The sequence below is a fragment of the Parasteatoda tepidariorum genome, chromosome 10, assembly GCF_982258835.1.
Source record: "Parasteatoda tepidariorum strain Cologne lab strain chromosome 10, Ptep-v5.0, whole genome shotgun sequence".
Taxonomy (NCBI): Eukaryota; Metazoa; Arthropoda; class Arachnida; order Araneae; family Theridiidae; genus Parasteatoda; species Parasteatoda tepidariorum.
The window spans coordinates 73,710,384-73,734,184 of NC_141764.1; the positions used below are offsets into that span (position 1 = coordinate 73,710,384).

General features: G+C 30.4%; 2 protein-coding genes across 4 annotated transcripts in view; one reads left to right on the top strand and one right to left on the bottom strand.

The window, feature by feature from the left end:
• The window catches only part of LOC107453302 (suppressor of lurcher protein 1), a 1,096,374-nt gene that overhangs the window by 679,678 nt on the left and 392,895 nt on the right, over positions 1-23,801 (bottom strand). The window lies entirely within an intron of this gene.
• Positions 20,062-22,930, top strand: LOC110283002 (uncharacterized). Its single transcript, XM_021147443.4, has one exon. The coding sequence runs from the start codon at positions 20,121-20,123 to the stop codon at positions 21,759-21,761; it is 1,641 nt and encodes a 546-aa protein (XP_021003102.3). The 5' UTR covers positions 20,062-20,120; the 3' UTR covers positions 21,762-22,930.

The window sequence follows — 23,801 nt, forward strand, 5'->3', positions numbered from 1 at the left end:
GATAGACAGACGGCTAGGTTACTCTAATCACGATCCTTCTACCACTGAGGATAATTTACGTCAGCACTGATGCGAGCCGTATGCAGAATTTGTTTCATCTGGTCATCGCTGGGATTCGAACCTAATTCACCACGTTGGGTGGGGAATCATTCACCTCTGTCTCCTTATCCAGCACAGTTCAAAAGTGTCACGCAAATAATCTATTTTTGGCTCGGTTGAAATATGAACTCGGGACCTCTCACACCCAAAGCTAGAAACATACCACTATAAAGTGGCGAGTAAGACAGGCGAGTCATACATGCATTCTCAAAGTGTCGATAATCAGGGTAAAGAAGATAAAACTGGTAGCCGAATAATTTTCATAGCAGTTTACTTGTGGGCGGGGTATTAATAGTTTGCTTTATTTCATTCACCACTACTTAGTTCAAATTAAAAATTGTATATTTGCACTTTTAACACATAACGAATGGATGTGTTAGATTTAAGGTGAAAGCAAAAATAAGTCTGTCAAATTAGCTATCACCAAACTTAAGCTACCGCTTTTTATTTTTTACTACACAGATTCTGATTTCGTACGAATAAATTTATGACTCACCCGTCTCGAAAAGGTTAAAGAACAAATTGCTATTACTGTGAAAGACTAGATAGTCGTACGTACTATAGATATTACTATAGATACCAGTATAGATACTAGGACATAAATTTTAATTCCACACAATACAAAGAGTGGCAGTAAAATAAAGAGGCAAACTTAGTTTATTTATTTTATCCATCTCTTAAAATCTTCGCTACACGATTATCAAGTCTTACATATATGTTTATAAATATTAAGTCAATATCATTGCAAATCAAATTAGATAAACAAAACAATAAAACATAAAATTTACTGCCACTCTAAAAAAAGAACCGACTAAGACTGCCATGCCCGCATTTATTTCGTTCATACAAAAATTAATTTTTCTACTTTCAGAAAAGCGAAGCACATGTGACTTAATGTAAGAATTGAAATTTTATAATTTAAACAGAAAGTACAAGCAAATATCCAATTTAAATGAGAAATTGAACAAATTAGTACCTCTTTGTTTTCTTTACATCTAGAAGATCACTGAGTGATCTAAATATTTTGATAACTTTTTGATTTATCATTTGTGTTTCTAAGAAATATGTTTGAAGTAGTTATGTAATCTCTATTTCTATCTGTCAAAATAGAATTCCACATCTCATGAAGAGCAGTAGTAGTAGTACGTTATTTACGTCGCACTAGAGGTGCACAATATGATATCGGCGGCGGTCTGGGAAACACCCCTGAGGAGGATTCGAAGACATGCCATCACAGTTTTGATCCTCTGCAGAGGGGATGGCTCCCCCTTTTTGGCAGTCCAACGAGTCGAAAACTTTACGGTAGGGTAGTTTAACAAGGACCGATACCGCACACTCTCGGTCCCTCTGTAAATTTTTCAAAGTGGTCATCCACCCGCACACTGACAGCTGCCAGTGATGCTTGACTTCGGTGATGTACTGGAAACCGTGTCTTAACCATCTGTCCACTATAGGTCATCTCCTCAAAAGAAGTGATCGAAAGGAAAACATATCCACTGGAACGCTGACCTATAAGCCTTTGTCAAGTAGGAGATCAGATAGTACAGTCCCGCAGTTAAGACACGGTTCCCATCAGATAACCGAAGTCAAGCATCACTGGCTGCGGTCAGTGAGCGGGTGGGGGACCACTTGGATTAGTCGGCGTAGGGACCGAGGTTGTGTGATATTGGTCCTCGTTAAACTGTTCTACCGTAAAGTGTTCAATTTCGCGTGCAGGTCGTCGGGCTACCGAAGCGGGGTATGGCATCCCCTCTGCTGCGGATCAAAATTGCGATGGCATGTCTTCTGATCATCCTCAAGGATGTTTCCCAGACCGTCACCAATAGCCCATTGTGCAGCTCCAGTGCGACGTAAATGAACTACAACTACAGATAGTACAATTTAGAGAATTTAATTGATTGAATAGCTTAATGACACAAGGCTCAAAAAGGATGTGCTGCGACAAACACACCGCTTTATACACAATTTAGAGAAAGGCAGTACAAATACGTGTTCAGCGTTACGGTGGGATTTGAACCCGCTACCTTCACGTTACGGAAAGTTTGGCGGGCAATGCCATGAAGGCCCCGAAAAGCGTTTTGTTTGCGATTCCATTTGTTTTGACTTATATTTAAAAAAAATGCATCGGTCTCATCGTTACGTAAAGCGCTCTGCAGAGCAGATGTAGTGGGTTCAAAGCCCGGTTAACTCAGTATTTATCTGTAGCATCCTTCTCTAACTAGTGCTTCAGTTGGAAAAAGGCTCCTAAGTTGCATTTTTCAATGTACATTAAGCCTGCATATGTATGTGTAACAATCAACAAATAAATATAATATATTAATCAGGTGACTTGGTATGCAATGTGGAATATAAACATCTAGTTCAACAATCAGAAATTACACAAACTCTCGTGATTGTCAACAGATTTGTTGTGCTAACCAACCATCTTCTATCTCTCGTATTCTGGGATCAGATTTTCTGACTAACCCAGCTCATATCAATTTATCACAGCAATTTCTAGTTTTCTTTTTAGCCCTCTTAGCAACAAATATTATTCAGTATATTAAGAAAGCGAATCAGCGACTCTCACTTTTTCTGATTTTACCTTTCCTCTACCTTCCGGTATGGTACATTTATTTACGTCGCAATGGAACTGCACAATGGACTATTTTCGATGGTCTGAGTAGGTAGGTACTTTACTTACTTCTCACTAGAGCTGCGCAATGAGCTATTGACGACAGTCTGGGAAACATCCCTGCTGATGATTCGAAGACATGCTATAGCAACTTTGATCCTCAGCAGAAGGGATGCTTATCTGCTTTAATATCTCAACAACCAGTGCGCGACGTCGAGCACTTTACGGCAGAACAGATTAACGAGGGCCGATACAGCGCACCCTCGGTCAATACACAGGCTGATCAGAGCGGTCACCCACTTACTGACCGCAGACAGTAATGCTTGACTTCGGTGATCTACCGGAAACAGTGTTTTTACAATCAGACCACTTCGAGGGGGGGCCGGTCTGGAAAACATACCTGATGATGATCCGAAGAAAACATACATACGCTACATCCCGTTTTACAAGAGGACTCATTCACACATCATCCATCCGCAGATTGCTATTTTGACCTGAGCCAGCGCGTGATCTATTTCCGAATCCAGTAACCTCAGAGATATTAATTTGTTATCGGAACTTAGAGAACTTTGCAACCCCAACAGATTTAACGCACACCAGTCACCATTTTGTATACGAAGAGTCGTCAGCAGGTGGGGATTGAACTTACGGACATGAGCCTAACACCCTACCAGCCTTGCTATCCCGGTCCTTCTTCTGCCTTCCCTGACATTTGTTACAAAAGCCTGCTTTGATCCCAATAAAACTTTCCTTTGTATATTCAGTTATGATTCATCGTAAATCACTTTCTAAAACTTGAGTTTTGATTAGAAAATATTGCTCAGAATATTTCAGACTGCTTAAAAACAAGTTTGTGCTTAAAGCGGCATAGAATATCAGTATTTCGCTCAACAATTCGAGAAAATGTAAACTCCGGTGTTCTTAAATAACCTTGTCTTCAATAACTTGAGATCTTTTCATACGCAGTTCGATAGTTTAGTTTCTATGCCTACCTAGCCCATATTACTTTGCACAGCAATTCCTCAAGTTTTCGCTCTTAGCTGCTTATGTTTTTTCTGTTACTTCAGAACACGGACTGTCCAATGACCCTGTTTTTACCTTCTCGATGTCCTGTCTGACCATAGTTATACAATCACTTCTATACCATCAAAAAATTCATTATGCATTCAGCCATGATTAAAATACCGATCAGAACTTTGATTGGAATAGAATTGAAATAGATTTGAAATAGAACTTTGATTGGGTGAAGTTCAGAAAGCCCGAATGTTCTAAAATGCTTCAAAAAAAAAAGATTTCAGTTTAATGCTCTGAAGTTATTTAAAATCTTAAACTGAGTGTCACACAAATGCTTATTTGATATAATACCATCGAGATTGAACTAACCATCCTCCATTATCAATAATATGAGCAGTGTGCTAATCAGTTGATCTACATAATGCTCACTGTAACTGTCTTATAACACGTAAAATTTAGTTTTGCGTTTAAAGAGGTAAATTATATTTCAATTATAGTGGGATTTATTTAAATTATAGAAATGTAAAATTACCTTTAGTTTCAATGACTCCAGCTCATTAAGTTTTCGTACTGTATCGCAACATCTGTCACTTTTTTTCTAAAATATGTTAGTTCTACATTAATTAAGGGCTTACATGCTATGGGCTTGTTAGCTTGAACGTTTTTCAGCCACTTTATTGTTCTAACCTGCGGACTATGAATACATAAAATCTAGAATAATCTTTCTGCGTGCTCTTAATTATAAAACCAAAAAAATAAACATATTTAAACCATTGGTCCTAACAGTTGTAAACAGGAAGTCGAAGGAAATAAGTGGTGAAGAAAATTCTAACTCACACCCACTGATATAGTAACATATGCATTTATTGTTGCAGTGTGTATTGTTGTTATAGCATAGACTGTTGTTATAGTAAGTGTTAAGGTATGTATTTGTAATTTGCACATACACAAACTTGTGTCCTCATTACAAAGCACGACTTATCTACTCCTTTCAAGTTGAAGAATGGATAGCAAAAGTTAAAGAAAGGCATCACAAAGTAACATTTGGAGTTGCAGGTGGGATTCGAGCCCATCTTCTGCAGAGTGTTTGGTGAGTCCGCTCAACCAGGGAGCCTCGCATTGTAGTACATTTTTGCATTGTTTGCCTCAGTTAAACTATGATTTGAATCTATACGTATTAGATTAATAAATAAGCGAAAATATATAGTTTCCTATGTCTGACCCTGCTGTAGTACAGTTGTTATGAAAGCCGAAGCACTACTTCTGACATAATTTGTTAATCAAGGTAGCAAAGAGACGATAGTCCAAGAATGTGAAAGAGCAGGTGGCAGGTTCGTGCTTCGAATCCATTGAAGACGTTGGATTTTACAATCGAAATGTGTAATTAAAGCATTTTAAACACGAATGTGATTGAACTATATTTTTGAAACCGGCCAGTACGTCTAATAGATTGGTGGCAAAGATACGACAGTTCAAGAACGTGAAAGAGCAGGTTGCAGGTTCGTGCTCCAATCGAAGCATATTTAAAACATTTTTAACACAAGAATGTGACAAAACCATATTTTTGAAACTGGGTGGTATGATGTCTAATAAATTGGTGAATAATTTTTCAGAAAAATGGAATAGATAAAGGTGTATTTTAAAAAAATTGCTATTTTTTTCACTTCATTATATTTTCTATTTCATTCCTCTATTGTTTCGCTAATGATTTTAAAAGGGACGTATTTTGAAATGAAATCTTTCCTTTTTTCCTTCTTTTTTTAGTCTTCTTTCACATTTTTATTTATTTATTTTCTCCTTCATAATTGTCTCATTTTTATTTATCATTTCTAATTAGCATACTCCAGCCTTTCTCTTTCGAACTAAAAGCATTAAATTTACTTTTGTTTACAAGCTGTGTAAAATGTAGCAACTAGTTTCACAGCATTTATTTTTGAAAAAATGTAAATGATATTGCATCAAAGGAGGTGGTATTTAGAAAATTATTATTTCTGACTCAGAGAATTCAATTCCAATTATTGAAATATATAAAACGAAATAAAATAAGAACAGTTTCAATATTTAATTCATTTTCTATATTGCTTTCACTTTGGAATATTTATTTTTTAATCAGAAAGACATAATCCAAACGAAAAGTTGTTAACAATGGCGTACTCCACTACGGAAAGTAATTACTTGAAGCGGAGAACAAACATCGTAAAATAAATTAAATTCTTTAATCGAATTAATGAACAATTCTAATCAGGCGAAAAAGTAGATGCTGCCATTTAAGAATAATAAATGGTTGATCGCCTTTCAGACGATAAGTGACAACTTCCTTCCGAGAGCAAAGAGAAAGAACTTTTACTCTTTTCTACATTAGGGGAAGAAAAGTTTTGTTCTTTAGTTCCTTAAGTCGAATTCTTCGTTACGCCTCTACGACAACTGGTGGAAAGGGGTAAATTTATTTTGGCAGAAAAGTTTTGCGTCATTTCAGATGTGAAGGATATAAAACTCGTCATCGTGTATTAGAAAGCAGACGACATCATGGAAAAATACTTGCAAGTTATCGTCTGCTTTAAAAAATGGCGGAGACAAAATTGATATTTCGTAGCCTCATCAGCTTGATAATGTGAAGTGAAATATTTGAAAATGTTGTTAGATTACTTGTTGAAAACCTTTAGTGTTGTTACGGTTCAGGCTTTCAAAGCATATTTGCTTCTATTGAAAGTATCTCTACATCAGCCTTAAATGCAATGGTTAGCCATTTTAGTTTGAATTTAGTTTGTGTATGAAATATCAAACTTTTAAAATGATATTTTTTTACTTCTTATTTTCTTTTATATGCGATAGCCATTAAAAAAAACTCGTTTATTCAGGTATTTTTTCCAGTGACATTTTGCGACTGTTTGAACGAATGATGATATTTTTTTCAGCATTCACAAATTTTCAGAGTATTCTATTATAGAACGAAAAAATATTACCTTCAATTCGAATCTCACAGAGTAATTTTAATAATAAAAATGTATTTTCAAAAATATATTTATTCGATTCCGATTTTGAAATTGTATTGTTTTAAGAATATGCACATGCACACTGATTATAAATTATGTTCTTTAATAAACGCCTTTAATATATAATTTAGATCTTTTTGCAAGAATTTAAACCGAAAAGTATATTTTATGGAGGTCACAAATTAATATTTAAGTAAGAAAATATTAATAATATTCTAAATTTAGGTCTAATCACCAATGAGGCAGGGCAGAATAAAAAGGATCAAAATTAGTTAAGTTGCCCAATGAAACTTATTGGTGTTTCTAGCAGTTATTTATTACCTCCTACTATTTTCAAGCAATTAATGTTATATTATGATAATGTTAATGATAATGTAATGATAATGCAATGTTATGATAATGTTATGATAATTAATATTATGATAATTTCATATTCATTCAGAGGTGCAAATTTACTCTATTAAATTACTCTGTTATAAATAACAGAAATTTCTCTATTAAATGATCCTGAAAAGAGGAGTGTAACTCACAGGAGAAATAAAAAAAATAATGAATAATAAAACATTTTAAAAAAAACTTTGGAAAGAAAATTTAAATTTATTTTCCTAATATGGAGAGTGTTTAACTTTTAATGAAATGAAAGATTATTGTAAAATTTGCTTGAAAATCATATTTTATTCCACACAAAGTATTTTCTAGATAAAAATATGTAATTAAGATAACAGTTTATAATAACAGTTAATAAAATTAATTTTTTTTAGTTAAGTGTTGATTAGTCTACTATCAAATGCCCTATTTGGTCTGATAGCCATGACTCATCTGCTCCCATCTGAACATAAATGGGTTATTTTAATCTAATTTTTTTTATTAATGACTAGTTGAGATTTAATAAAGTTTCTTCTAATTTACTCGTTAAATTGAATATTAATCGAAAACACTCGTGTACAGAGAAAAAATTTTTAACGTAATTTTTAGAGGTACTTCTAGAATATATATAAGGAATGGGGATAATAGAACATCATAAATGTTCGTTAGCTAAACAAAATAAAGTTATAAAACATAAGTTACTGCCCTGGCAGCAATATTAAAAGAGTCAATCTGCAGCACTGTCTTCCAAAATTCAAATTTATCTGCGCCTTAACACAGGCAGGCAGAGATTATTACTGTAAAAATTAAGCTCAATCTAACACATATTGAGCTCAATTTTCAAATATTATATAAAGCATAATTCATACAAGGCGGTAGCGCTTCACGCTGCCGTGCCACAGGCCCCTGGTTCGATCCTCGGGCCGGGCAAGGTTGACTCAGTCTTTCATCCCTTCAGTGGGTCAATAAATGAGTACCAAGCATGATTGGGAACTAAACACTGGGGGTTCCGCGTTCGGCTGACCACCTGACCGGAACATCTGCTCCTGCACCCTAGAGCCCAAGGTCAAGAAAACTGAGATGGGCACAGTAGGCCTTGGCCCTCTATGGGCTGTCGCACCGCTGAGTTTAATTCATACAAAAAAAACTGTTGCTTACATTTAATTTGAATTTTATGCAGTCCTACTTTAGCCTTGCCTAAAAGGAGAAAAAACAAATGCTTATGCTAAACCCAATAAAGAGATTTGAAAGAGAAGTTTAACTTTCATATGATAATATTAAAATAAAATCTTTTCATTTAGAAAGAAATTGATGGAATTATAATTTATGGAAATATTCTGATTCCGGTCTATTTAAAATTTCTTTAAATGAAAGTCAGTAATGCGATAGTATCGTTACAAATTTGCTTTGCCGATAAATAAAACAATTATATGGAAATTAAACAATTAGTGTCTTTTTTCTGTCTCAAATTTAAAAAAAAATTCTTTATTTTTCAAAAATAAGGATAGGATCTCTTTTTTTTTAAGTTTAGTTTTTAATTTTTACTGGTTTTCGGCTTTTACAGCTAAAAATTTTTGATAAAAAATGAAAATTTATAACACTGTAGAAAATCTTATTTACTGTAAAATATTGTATTAGGAGTTAGGATAAAAAGTTAAAACTTAGTATAAACTTATCTTGCATAGATTTTTATTGATTCTATAATTAAAATAGCTGTGATGGCTCTGGAGTTAAAACACTGGCCAACCACTGTATAAGATCCGGTTTCGGTTCTTGGTGTCGAGTTGAAGCCCACTCAGCTTAAGATCGATGAGTAAAAGCTTGTATGGGAAATAAATGTTGATCATTAGCATCATGATATCGGTCCAAAACTATGGATATTTTTCCTCCGTGGCCTCCTCGCAGGCAGTTGGGAGGACTCTTTACCTTACTTTTATATGAAGATCATTAAATCGCATCATTCGTAAAAAATATAATTTATCCATTCATTCAACATTATGTCAAAATTTGGAAGCTTATCATAAAGTATTTTCATGAAATACTACTTATCTTATCATTTTGAGAAAGGAAATGTGAAAAATGTAAAGCATATTTCTTTAAAAAAAATATTAATCATATAATTCAAAGGCAGAATTTACGAAGTAAATGAATACTACTTATCCCATCGTTTTGCAAATAGAATTATGAAAAATGCGAAGCATATTTTTTAAAGGAAATATTATTTATCATACTCAAAGATAGTTTAAGAAGTAAGTGAATTATAACTGAATACTACTTATCCTATAATTTTACGAAGGGAATTACAAAAAATGCAAAGCATTTTCTTGAAAGAAATAATATTTATCATATAATACAAAGTCAATTTAAGAAGCAAATGAATTATAACAAAACACTACTTATCCTACCAATTAGCAAAAGAAATTGCAGAAAATGCAAAGCATATTTCTTAAATGAAGTATTATTTATCATATAATTCAAAGATAGCTTAAGAATTAAATGAATTATAACAAAATTCTATTTATCTTATCACTTCGCATGGAATTGTCAAAATATAAAGCATATTTCTTGAGGGAAATATTATTTATCATGTAATTTAAAGACAGTTTAAGAAGTAAGTGAATTATAACAGAACACTACTTATCCTATCATTTAGCAAAAGAAATTGTAAAAAATGTAAAGCATATTTCTTAAATGAAGTATTATTTATCATATAATTCAAAGGTAGTAAAAGAATTAAATGAATTATAACGAAATACTATTCATCCTATCACTTCGCATGGAATTGTCCGAATATAAAGCATATTTATTGAAGGAAATATTATTTATTATATAATTTAAAGACAGTTTAAGAAGTAAATGAATTATAACAGAACACTACTTATCCTATCATTTAGCAAAAGAAATTGTAAAAAATGTAAAGCATATTTCTTAAATGAAGTATTATTTATCATATAATTCAAAGATAGTTAAAGAATTAAATGAATTATAACGAAAAACTATTTGTCCTATCACTTCGGATGGAATTGTCAAAATATAAAGCATATTTCTTAAAGGAAATATTATTGATCATATAATGTAAAGACAGTTTAAAAAGTAAATGAATTATAACGAAATAAACTTCCATAAAACGTTTATTCTATTTAAAATAGAAAGGGTATTATAAAAATTTCTCTGCAACAAAATTCGTAAATGACAAATATTGAGAAGTTTTTAATCATTTAATCAATTTTAAATACATAGTACTACAACAAAAGATTTAAAGCATCGTATCGAAAAATTGATTGCCAAATATTGAGTTGATAATGTCAAACTTTAGCTATACGTATCGACATTTTAACACATTTTACTTTCACAATCTTTCAAAATAAGCAACTTTGTCGCAGTGATAAATTACTCTTTTTAGTTCCTCGTTTTGATGGCCGATATTATTTGGAGAGACTAGTTTTTTTTTCTTAAATTCGATAACTTTTCCAATTTTATTCTTTAAAATTCTTGCGTTAGATCATTTATTTGCCCCATCGAAATTAAGTTTAATGTTTTAATAAAACAAAAATAAACTTTGTTATTTTTTAAACTGTAATATCAAACAATAATAACAATGATATACGAGAGCAAAAATGATATATATATGTAAAAAGAGAAGAATATTTTTATGGAAAAAGATAATGTGGGATTTGCCAATCTCAACAAGATTTAAAAAATCATAAAAGTTAATTAATTTGAAATTTGTCTTCATTAATTTAAATTTTATAAATTGATGCATTTTCGCAGCGTTTGCATTTTTAGAAAATAGTAAAGATTTTGTTTTAAAAAAATTGAAAGCAACTGCATGATTTTTACTGTTATTGCACTTTTAACAAATATTAAACACTTGGTTAAAAGAAATTGAAACGAATTGTCCAACTTAAACTAATGTAGGAAAGTTTTAAATTAGTTAATTTTTACAAATATTTAAATCTTGTAGCAAACATTATTTTTGTAGATCATACATTATTTCTTACGTAAAGAAATTCTTCTTTTTGAATATTTATATATCATTTTTTCTCTTTATTAAAAAATAAAAATTCACAGGTCCCTTATTAAAGCACTATACTTTCCCCAGGTTGTATTTCGTTCATCAGTTTTTCAACTAGCACAAATGATAAAAGCCATTCAATTTTTTTTTTTTTGATTTTATATCAATCAAAGATATGTGGTTTGAAAGTCATAAAATAAATTTTTGTTATTACTTACATGACAATAACTGATTCTCAACAATACTTTCTTGTCCAGAATTATAACAAATATAACCGTTTATAACTGTTATCATCAGGTACATTGTTTCGTTTCGACCAATAACGAAATTATAATTCAATAGGAACGCAACTAATCTACTTCGCTATTCGAATCAAAAGATACCACATAATTTTGCGAAAACTGTTGCTCTTAAAATTTTTTTTTATAGGGTGGACACTAATTTCTGTTCTACAATTTATCTTCATGCTGTTTTCAGCTTTACAAAATCAAAAACAGATATAAAACTTCAAAAAAATGAACGTTTTACTTAAAGAGGTCAAAATAATTTGGCTCTTCTATTCTATAATTATTCATTCTATAATTATTTTTTCTATAATTAAGTATTTTTATATCTATTTATTTGACTACTCAACAGAAATGCATGAAATGTTGATATAGTATAACAAGAAACAATTTAGAAAAAGTATAAAAATATGAGCTTCAAAGCTCACATGCATCTCGAAAAATAGCATGAGAAATGATAAAAAATGATCAAAATGACCCCAACGACACTTCTAGCGCTAAAATTTTCTGTAAAAATTAGCGTAAAGTTTGACGTAAAAAACTAGCGTAAAGTCTTAGTAAAAAATTCACTCAGCGTTTTGGAATTTATTTTAAAATTTATAAATTATAAATAATTTTTATTAACAATATAGGAGAAGAATGCGCCTGAAATAAAAAAAACGTGATAAAAATATTTGTTCTATTCTTTCACGCCATTTCAAAAAAAATTGTTTTTGAAATACCTTTAAGTAATAAGTTTATTTTGTAAAACATATCTCCAGCTTCAATAACATGAGCAAAAATTTAGCTTCTCACTAATAAATGTGTTGTCAAACCTTTGCTTCGAAAAAATCTCTTTTTCAGTGATATTGTGAACAAAACAAATAACAGTCAAAACCTTGATCTTGCTGATAGTTTAAGAAGAGTTTAAAAAGGAAAAGACTGAAGCTTGGCGAAATGCTATAAACTTTGTGTTAGACAATAAGTAGATTTTCGATTCCTAATGCGTAGATAAAATAAAATTATTTTCGCACTTAATGTATAAGTTACACCGAAATTTGTATATTCTATATATATATTTATATATTAAATAAGTTAAAAATATAGACAAAACATGGAAAAAATCTCAAGACATTTTAAAAGAAAAGAAGATAAAATTATCAAAATAAAATACTTAAAAATCTTTAAAATGAGAAGAAGATACGATCTTGTCATCAGCAGCAATGATTATATATATATATATATATATATATATATATATATATATATATATATATATATATATATATATATATATATATATATATATATATATATATATATATATATATATATATATATATATATATATATATATATATATATATATATATATATATATATATATATATATATATATATATATATATATATATATATATATATATATATATATATATATATATGCCGACCAGTCTGTATAGGGGGCAGGGAACTGTCCTTGCATCAGAAAGGTTCTGGGTTCGAATCCCGGGCAAGGCATGGATGTTTCTTTCCCTCTATCTGTGTTCTATGTCCTTTCTCCTTTGTGTGTGAATGTGAATGTGTGAATGTGACCCGCCCTATAAACGGGTTGTGGTAGTGTGACGTGGGCGACGCTGTTCCACCGCCGTGGCCTCGCCACAGGTGCCCACTGGGTAACGAAAAGAGAATTAGCAGTTCTGGCACTTTCTTTGGCCAATGGACAATAGCTCCAAGTGCCGGCCATTAAAAAAAAAATATATATATATATATATATATATATATATATATATTAATATTAATATTAAGAAATAATTTATAGCAAAGCATTATTAGATGAATTTATTACAAGAGAGTTTTCGGTAAATTATTATTTTACAAAATCATTTTCTAAATTAAATTTTAAAATAATGGTAAAACTGATTTTCCATATATATATTAATGTACATACTTGTAGTGAATTGGTATAAAGCTAACGATTTAACAATAAGTATAAGTTTTATTGTTTTTAAATCTATTTAAAAACTTTCTTAAATATATCAAAATCATTCTTTGATGTAACTTTTTTTTTAAAAATGAAAGCAATAAAACAATTAGAAAATATTCATAAGCATTTCAGAATTTTATTTATTTTGTTAGTAGGACAAATACTATTTCCCAATTTGCATACAAAGCGGAGATTTACAGACTACCTTGAAAAATCAAGAGCATTATTATTTAGGAAGTACTGAGGAAAAGTCATAAAATAAATTTACTTCATAATTCCGTTCGTAATATTCTTTTTTATGACACATAATATTAGACGACCGATAAAAAAGTGAACTAAAAAATGAGTTACTTCAGTTTATGGTGTCATACGTGAGTGAAGTTCTTTTGTTGAGCACTTGAAAGTTCGACCAAAAAATTCATGGATATAAAAATAAACTTCTTTCACCGAATTTAATTGAAGATTTAAAAATATATTTTTTTTTTATAATTTCGACAATGTCTGAATTTAAAAATACGCATAATGCATAGCACATAGAACCAAATAACATTTTACAATCATTACCCAAAATTTAAGTTTTATTTTTAAAAAAAAAACAGACAGAAAAGAAACATTTGAGGATGTGTAAAATTGATTTTTTTAGTAGAAAATGTGAGGTTTCAAAATAAGAACACAAAATAAGCTTTCGCCTTAAAATTAGCGATAGTGTACGATTTGTGCTATCTATGAATAAAACTATACAATGTGAATAAATCACTAATGGCACAAAGATTGATATACTATATCGTTTCATTTCTGTGAACAAAAACCTCTTTAAGTGTAGAAACAAGAGCATAAAAAATTGAAAACTGATTCCAAAATTTTTTTATCTTATAATTGTTTGAGATTTTGAATAAAATATGATCACTTCATACGTCTCACTTTGTTCAAAACTAAGCCTTCATGTCTCTTATAACAATGACATAAGTTAAGCTTTCGAAATTTGCTCAAATTACAAACTCTTCAAGTTCATAAGCAACGATTATCGTGACACAAATTATTATATTCGAATTTTTTTTAAGAAAAAAGATTCAAAAGAAAAAAAAAACTCAATTGTGCGTTATTGTAGTGACTCTGCGAGTGAGGCCATCGTAGTTAAATCGTGGCATTTGACAATTTAGAAGCCGTGGCATCGCTTACAGGTCTCCAATTAAATATGATTTAAATCACGTGATTAGGCTTAATCACTTCGCTTCTTTTCGAGTTTTAAGTACCCAGTTTTTTGTGAAAACGATTTAAAAAATATAGCAATTTTAGAATCGTTTTCAATATTTTGATGCTAGTTGTAGCGAACTTTTTTGCAAAATTTATTAATTCAATCGAAATTTGAAAACTATTTAAATATGTTTAAAAATTTCTCCCAGAAAATAGTATTTGAATTCAAAGTTTTTAAATAGTAATTTTTACATTTGAAGTTGAACAATGGAGTAACTTCTGAATGGAGAGAAAATATGTCTAAATAAAAACTAGTTTAGAGTTAATTAGTTTACCACTAATTACCTAATCGTTTGAGATTTTCAAAATTTAAACATAGAGAACGCAAAAAGGATAGATAATGGAATAACTTGCAACAATGAATATATTGTAATTGTAGGGAAAATAACTTCAAATAGGGAAAAGAACTTAGTTTAACATTAATCACTCAATAGTTTATGGTTATTAAATTTGAGACACAGAGGACTCTAAAAGGGAGGATAATGTAATGACTTGCAATCGTAGGGTAAAGAACTTAAACTAGGGAAAAGAACTTAGTTTAACACTTAAGTTAAATAGTTTACGATTAACTTTAACGTAACTTAAACAGTTTACGATTTTTAAAAATGAGGCATAGAGTACGCAAATATGAAGGTTAATGGAATAACTTGTAACAATGGAATAACTTGTAAATGTAGGGAAAGGAATTTAATTTAACACTAATTACCAAATAGTTAACGATTTTCAAAAATGAGGTGTTTGAGGCTGTGCCGGGATAGCCTGGTCGGTAGAGCGCTGGGCCCATGTCAGAGAGTTCGTGGGTTCGAACTCCGCCGACCGAAGCCTCCCCGTGTAGTAAAGTGACTGATGCACGTTAAATCTGTCGAGTCGCAAAGGTCTTCCATGTTCCCATAACAAATCAAACCTCTGGGGGTACTGGATTGGAGATCGATCGTTCTCTGATTCAGGTCAAAATTGCGACCTGTAGATGAATGAATGAATGGATGTATGAATGAGTCCGCCCTATAAACGGGTGCGACGTATGGTGTGGCAGAAGTCGAATTCTCGGCCATAGATGGCGCCACTGGAAAACAAGAACAATCGCACCCCCTCTGCCTAAACAGGCATACGTGAAGGAAACAGGTGTTTGAGGTCGTAAAAATGGCGAATAATGGAGTAGCTTGTAACAATCGAATAATTTATAATTGTACTTGTAATTGTAGAGAAAAGTACTCTAAAGAAAAGCAAGTTAACAGTAAATTAGTTTAACACTAATTACCTAACAGTTTACTATTTTAAAAAATAGCGTATAAATAAGGTACTTTCTAAAACGGATTGTTTCTTAAGAAAAGTCTTATAGAAATAAAATCTTGGATAACTCCAAAGAAACTCAAAATAATGTACTCAACAGAGCTGACTCAGAACATAAAGCATTCAAAATGGTGAATAATAGAATAACTTGCAACAATGGAACAATTTACAATTGTAGGGAAAAGAACTCTAAAGGAAAACTAGTTAACAGTAAATTAATTTAACAGTAATTACCTGTTTACTATTTTCCAAAATAGCTTATAGATAAGGTACTTTTTAAACTGGATTTTTTCTTAAAAAGCCTTATAGAAGTAAAATCCCAGATCGCAAATTGTTTATCCAAAGAAAGACCAAAATAATGCACTCAACAACGTTAACTAAGAACATAAAGCATTAGTTATTCATTTGGGATTTAGTCGGTTGGGGTTAGTGTATAAACAATACCAATTTTTTTTATCTCCAATTTTTTTTTCTGTTGAATAATTTTAACGTAAATTTGCTGTTTTAAATTTGCATTTAATGCACTTTGAATATTCCCCACAGATATTTCGTTCGATTCAAATTCAGCCAACGAATCTAAATCGCTTAAGTGGATGATGTTATTTTAATGAAAAGAGAATTAGCACTGCAGTGAATACATTACCTAGATTAAACATTCAACAAATAACCTTGAAGAAAGTAATTAATTATTTAAAAACGACGTTTACAAATCTCCTGGCGTTTCTTTTTTACTAATTAGAGGGAAATTTGGTATGTTTCTTTCATTTAATTCAATTTGTCTGATGGATTTGCTATCATCGCATCAAAGGTAAGAAATTAAAACAAATTATAGAAATTACTTTATTTTTGCAAGATGATATTTAAGGTGATTCATGGCATTTTAATAGAAGTTGAAGAGGCTCAATACTTAACTGAAGTCAAATGGATAAGAAGAAATTAATAAAAAAGAAAAATAGAAAATAGTAAGAATGAGAATTATGTTTTTACTCGGAATGTATATGAAATTATCAAAGTAAAAAATAAATTTGGAAATTATTAAATCAGAATTATCATTTTTAAATATTACAAATGTGTTGTGAATCTATTAATAAGGTTTGAGTAATTTAGAATCTATTAAAAGAAAAAATTAATAAGAAAGAGAAAATAATAAGAAAAAGAAAGAGAAAATAATAAGGAAGAGAAAGAGTAAATAATGAGAACGAGAAATTTGTTTTTCGTCAGAGTAGTGTATAACTTTATCAAAGTAAAAAATTAATTTGAAATTAGTAAATCAGAATTATCACTTTTAAATATTACAAATGTGTTGTGAATCTATTAATAAAGTTTGATTAATTTAAAATCTATTATAAGAAAAAATTATTAAGAAAGAGAAAGAGAAAATAACAAGAAAAAGAAAGAGAAAATAATAAGAAAGAGTAAATAATGAGAACGAGAAATTTGTTTTTCTTCAGAATAGTGTACAACTTTATCAAAGAAAAAAATTAATTTTAAATTAGTAAATCAGAATGAACATTTTTAAATACTGCAAATGTGTTGTGAATCTACTAATAAAATTAGAGTAATTTAGAATCTATTGTAAGAATAAATTAATAAGAAAGAGAAAATAGTAAGAACGAGAATTATGTTTTTCGTCAGAATTGTATAAGACGTTATCAAAGTAAAAAATAAATTTGGAAATTTGTAAATCTTCCGATTTATTAATTTCCAAATTTATTTTCTACTCATTTTTTACTCATATCATTTGTAAATGCTGCGAATGTGTTGTGAATCTATTTATAAAGTTTGATTAATTTAGAGTCTATTGTAATTAGTATACTTTACTTAGTATTAAATTAAATTGTCAAATAATATTTTATCAAATATTGGGTTGACAACTAAGTTCCTTCCGATTTTTTTTTTAAAATTTAGTCATCTGACAAATAATTTGCGGCACAACATTTGAAAGATGATATTTCGCTTGAATGGAATCTTTTTTTTCTATCTAATTTATTTAGCTTTCAGATATCTAAAATGAATCATCATTTAGATGTTTGAAAACGGTTCACCCAGTTTAATTAAATGACTATGGAGAAGTATAAGCTATTTTATCAAATATTGGTTGACAACTAAGTTCTTTCCGATTTTTTTTTAAAAATTTAGTCATCTGTCAAATAATTTGTGGCACAACATTTGAAAGATGATATTTCGTTTGAATGGATTCTTTTTTTTTCTCTATCTAATTTATTTAGTTTTCAGATATCTAAAATGAATCATCATTTAGATATTTGAAAACGGTTCACCCAGTTTAATTAAATGACATAAGCTATTTTATCAAATATTGGTTGACAACTAAGTTCCTTCCGATTTTTTTTTTAAATTTAGTCATCTGACAAATAATTTGTGGCACAACATTTGAAAGATGATATTTCGTTTGAATGGATTCTTTTTTTTTTATCTAATTTATTTAGTTTTCAGATATCTAAAATGAATCATTATTTAGATATTTGAAAACGGTTCACCCAGTTTAATTAAATGACTATGGAGAAGTATAAGCTGTTTATCAAATATTGGGTTGACAACTAAGTTCCTTCCGATTTTTTTCTTAAAATTTAGTCATCTGACAAATAATTTGTGGCACAACATTTGAAAGATGATATTTCGTTTGAATGGATTCTTTTTTTTTTCTATCTCATTTATTTAGTTTTCAGATATCTAAAATGAATAATCACTTAGATATTTGAAAACGGCTAACCCAGTTTAATTAAATGACTATGGAGAAGTATATGCTATTTTGGCACCTCCTTATATTTGTATTAACAAAAGTATTAAGGCTGAATATCTGCTCGTAACATTTGTGATGTGCTCGTAGAAATTTTCATAGCTGAGAAAACCTCCAGTGATTTGTAAGCAAAGTTTAAAAGTGGAAATTTCGACCATTAAGATACGTCTCAATCTTGCCCTTCAGCTGAGTTCAATGAAAAGCGGTTAATTAAATCAAATTTCACACGAAAATTAACTTGGACGACAAGGGAACTGACAAGGAAAATGAAATGCTCCCACACTTTGAAATTTTAAAAGGAAAATAGAATATAAGTTGCTAACATAATGCATAAAATATTACAATGTATTTTAAAGATATTAAAGTATTTTTAAAACTTAATTTCCCTAAATAATTAATGTTTTTTAATATCGTATCATACATTAAAGAATGAGTTTCACGTTTAAAGTCACAGCGTCAAAATTTGATAGGCGGAAATCGAAAAATGTATCAACCGTTCAAAGCCAGTAGTAAAAGGAAAAAAAAATAGGTAAACGAATAAATAATTCGTGCAACAATATCTCAGAAAGTTTAATTAAACGTTTCGAAATTATTGCGACTTAACGTGTGTAACAAACAATTCTTATGAAATTTTTTCAAGCGAGTCTTAGAAAAATATGCTCTAAAAATTTTAGTGCCGGCTATTCATCCAATAAGATACAATAATGCAGTTAAAAATACGTGTGATGTGTATTAATAACAGTTATTTTTCCTTAGTTAACCTTGAAAGTGAGAAATGGTCATAAAAAAAAAATTTAACAATCGGAAAAACAATTGAATCATGAAAGAAATAGAATGAAACTTTATTTTACTCTTTATGTACCCTAGCGCTGGACTGGACCTTGCATAAAGATTGAGTCACAGTAACAATTGCCCTGAATCAACATATAGTATGTCATTTAGTTAATAAGTTATAACAAAAAACTGAGTAATGAGTAGAAATACATGTCTAATCATGTATTTCCACATTGTATTACTAAATATATTCAACATAATGTTACTAAAAAGTTTGTAACCGTGTCTTAGGTAAAATATGCTCCAAAAACCAAAGACCAATTTTCTAGCGTCGGTTGTATATCAAGCGGGACACAATAGTACATAGCTCAGTTAAAAATACATATGTTGTGCATAAACAGCAATTCCTGTTTCAGTGTCGGTCACAAGGGTGAGAAAAAATACCACAAATAACATCCAATTTCTGTGATAATTTGTTTTCACGGATGAATGTGGTCTTCCTGAGAACGCCCATGACATAAAATGGCACTCAGCCTGAAAGAATAATTCCTCATTTATGAATCACTCGAAGGTGAAAGGAAAGAGGGGAAAAAAACAAACCATGCATTCACTTAAAGATGAGTATAAAAAGACAATAGCCTAGCAGATTCGCCTCCAAAACAATCACCGCTGGCATGTGATAACATTTGAAAAATGATATCTATTACGATTCTCGTTTATTCGGTTTTAGTTCTCAAAGTTCATTCTCAAGAAGTGAGTGATGCGGAACCACGTTTTACAACTGAATCAACCACACCGACATCGACTGCTGATTGGGATGTAATTAATCAGCGCAACTTTCAAAATGATAACTCGCCATTGAGTAGAAATAATCAATTTCAACCATACTTACCCTCACAATATGGACCTATTATTGCTTCGTTTCAAGGTCTGCCTTATGGTGCCCGATTACAGTTCGAAAATAGATCTGGTGCAAACCCCCGTTATTTCCCAAGTTATGACGTACCATTGGACGCTTACTCAGTGAACTGGACAGATAGCGATAATTCCTTTTCTCAACCAGCTTCATTTATGCAATATCCACAAGCTAATGGAATATTTCCTTTACCTCCTGTGCCTTATTATGCATCGAGAAACCCAGATGACAACAGATATGCTTTAATAGAAGATGTTTATAATCCATCCTACGATAATTTTAGGGGAAACTGGACTATACCACCACCAATTATATATCCGGAAAATGTTCCAAGAAGGCGAAACAGAATGAATTCTGCTCCAGCTTATTTAGAGAATCTACCATACCCAGACTACAATCAAAGGCGATATGGTGATATAAGGAATGCTGAACGTGCCATACCATTCTCTCAGTATCCCCTACCTCCATTGTTTTATCCTCCTCCAGGTTTAGGAAGTAATGAAGATAGAACTTTATATCCCGAATTAGATGTTCTGAGTAGACCTCCTTATTTTGACAGAGAGCCAGGGACAGAGTCACCGGAAAGTGCAGCTATCAGGAATGCACCTCAAACACAGCCTCCCCAACCAATAGATTCCGCAGAATCTCCTATTGCAGCAGAGACGATTCCAAGAAGAGTTCCAAGCAGACCGTTCTCTTCTCCAAGGCAACTTCCTGTTGTACCCCCTTATCCAGCAGAACCTATTCCTCCAAGATTTATCCCTCCTAACCCCTTCCCCATTAATTCATTGCCTTATGGTGTGCCAATACCACTTCCAGAGCTAGTATCCCCTTTCAATTTTCCAGCAGGACTTTTACCTCCAACTACCCCTCCTCCCATTCTTCCAAATATTCCTTTGGGTCCTAACGAAAATGTGCTCCCGAATCTCTTGAACGAACCACCACCTGCACTTCCACCACCTGTTGGATCTGATGTTATAGCAGATGCACCTCTACCTCCACCCATAGAAAATATGCCCGTTGACGAAATTGAAGCTAATCCAAGTGAAATAAATGGAAATCTCCCCCCTGTTAAAACCCCATATGAATTCGGATATGAAATGAATGATGGAAGAGGTACAGACCAGCACAGAAAAGAATTCTCGGATGGTTCAGGAACTGTTACTGGAAGTTACGGTTACAGAGATCCTTTTGGTGTGTATCGTCTCGTTAACTATGTTGCCGATAAGAATGGATTCAGAGCATTCATTAAATCGAATGAACCAGGTGTTTCGAATCCAGGAAGTGCTGATGTAAGAGTGGAAGCTGAAGTGCCACCCCCAAAAGCAATTGAAGAAAGTCTTAGATCGTCGATGAGAGTCGATGCCGTCGAATTACCTGATGTACCTCCACTGCCTGTAGTTGGTGAGAAAAAGTAACCTACATAATTAACTGTTTTTATAAGATTTTAAAATTTTCATGAAGTAAGCGAAATCTGTAAGTGTATTTTTACTGTTCTAACATTGTGTTAAGAGGAAAAGAAAATTTCTTTACATTAAGTTTACAAAAAGTATTAAAGCCGTTCAACAAATAACAGGAGATTTCAACAGAAGATCATTTTTTAAACTAATTATGGCCTAATTTTAAGTTTAAATTTTATATACATTAAACTATACTTGGTGAAAAATATCTATTTTAATTGTGCATTAAATTTATTTTAACCGCAATTTAAAGATAGAATAAAGTTTTGAAATTTATTCTGATTAAACGACAGTATGGGAAATTCTCTAGCATTTGTGTTATTTAAATGTTTCAGTTGCTTTATTCTAAATTTTGTGCGAATAACTGAAATACAAAATTAAAACTTAATTTAAATGAATATCACAGACTAAAATAAAAGAAATAACTCTACATGTAAAAAATAATAAATTTCTTATATAAAAAATAATAATTATACATATAAAAAAATAATAATTAAATACTAAAAAAATAATTATAATTATACTTGTAGCAAAGTAAAAAGAAAAGGAAAAAAAATTAATGGAACAAGCTTAAAAACGCTTTTTTTATTATTATTTATTTATGCTTTTTTCATGAATTTTAATCTTCACATTATTACGAGTTAGTGTTTTACTTAAAAATAGAAAAATATTTTTTTTTTCTATTTTCTCACATCTGGACATTAATTACATTCTAATATTTGAAATTAATTCGAATAATCATTATAACTGGTGAAGGTTTTGAAAATTAATTTTAAAATAAGAAAAAAATAAAATAAACAACGAAGATAAAGATAGTATAAATAATGAAATTAACACGATTAACAAAGCAACGCGATAAACTGGAAGATGAATTTTTTTTGTAAAACCTGATAATTCATCAGAGATTTACAAGTTTTAATGTAACAATGTATATAATTCATATGCTTTTAAAATGCTGCACAACATAATTTCAATTTTTACTGTATTGCATGTAATGTGTCAAATTTGCTTTTAAGGATACCTGCGCATTTGTTAGTCATTTTCCAACAAAAATGATGAGATTCTGTTTCTATAATGTTTCGATAGATTCCAGTTTTGTTTGCCTTTTTTTACAATAAAATATTTTTTAAGAATTCCGTGTAATAATTATTTGTTATAATGTATTTAAGAGTAATAATTATTTGTTATAATGTATTTAAGAGTAATAATTATTTGTTATAATGTATTTAAGTGTAACATATCTGATAAATGTAATATCTGATTAAGTGTAACATATCTGATAAATGTAATATCTGATTAAGTGTAACATATCTGAATACGCTGCTTTATCAATATTTAAAAAATCTAAAATGATCATGCTTTTGTTTTATAAATCGTGTCACCCGCTATTTTACAGCAATTCGAAATTTTATCAGAAATTGATTGCAAAAGGTTGGTTGCTTTAAGTTAGATTATTTAAATTACATGAAATTACGAGAACAAGACGCAAGAAGTCTCATGTGTATAGTTCTTAAATTATTCAAAAATTTTACTCGTAATTTTTTTTAATTATTATTATTTTTGATGTACTTTAAATAAGTCTATTTAAAAAATAAAAGGCAAAAACGTAAGGGTTATAAAAAATATTAAGTAACTTTAAATAAAATGAATTGCTTATAAATAATATGAATTCTGTTAATAGATACATAAATGATTTTATGAATTTTTTTTTCCTAATTTGTATCACATTAAAAACAAGAAGTTTTATCCAAAATTTAAATTTTAATTTTAAGATGCTTCCTAATACATAATTGATATTCTTTTTATATCAATTGTTATTTTATCAATATTTGATGTTAGATGGCAGCACCATGAATAGAAATACTAGACTTCAAGTTTGAACTTAAGATGGCAGCACTAAACTCACAACATTTATTCAAATTTAAAACAGAACTCCTTTAAAATATTTTGTGTCAAAAATTAAATTGCAAGGAAAAATCTTCTTCAATCAGATAGAAA

What these genes read in the sequence shown, in the direction of transcription:
- LOC110283002 (XM_021147443.4), top strand. Translation starts at nt 20,121, where the DNA reads ATGATATCTATTACGATTCTCGTTTATTCGGTTTTAGTTCTCAAAGTT.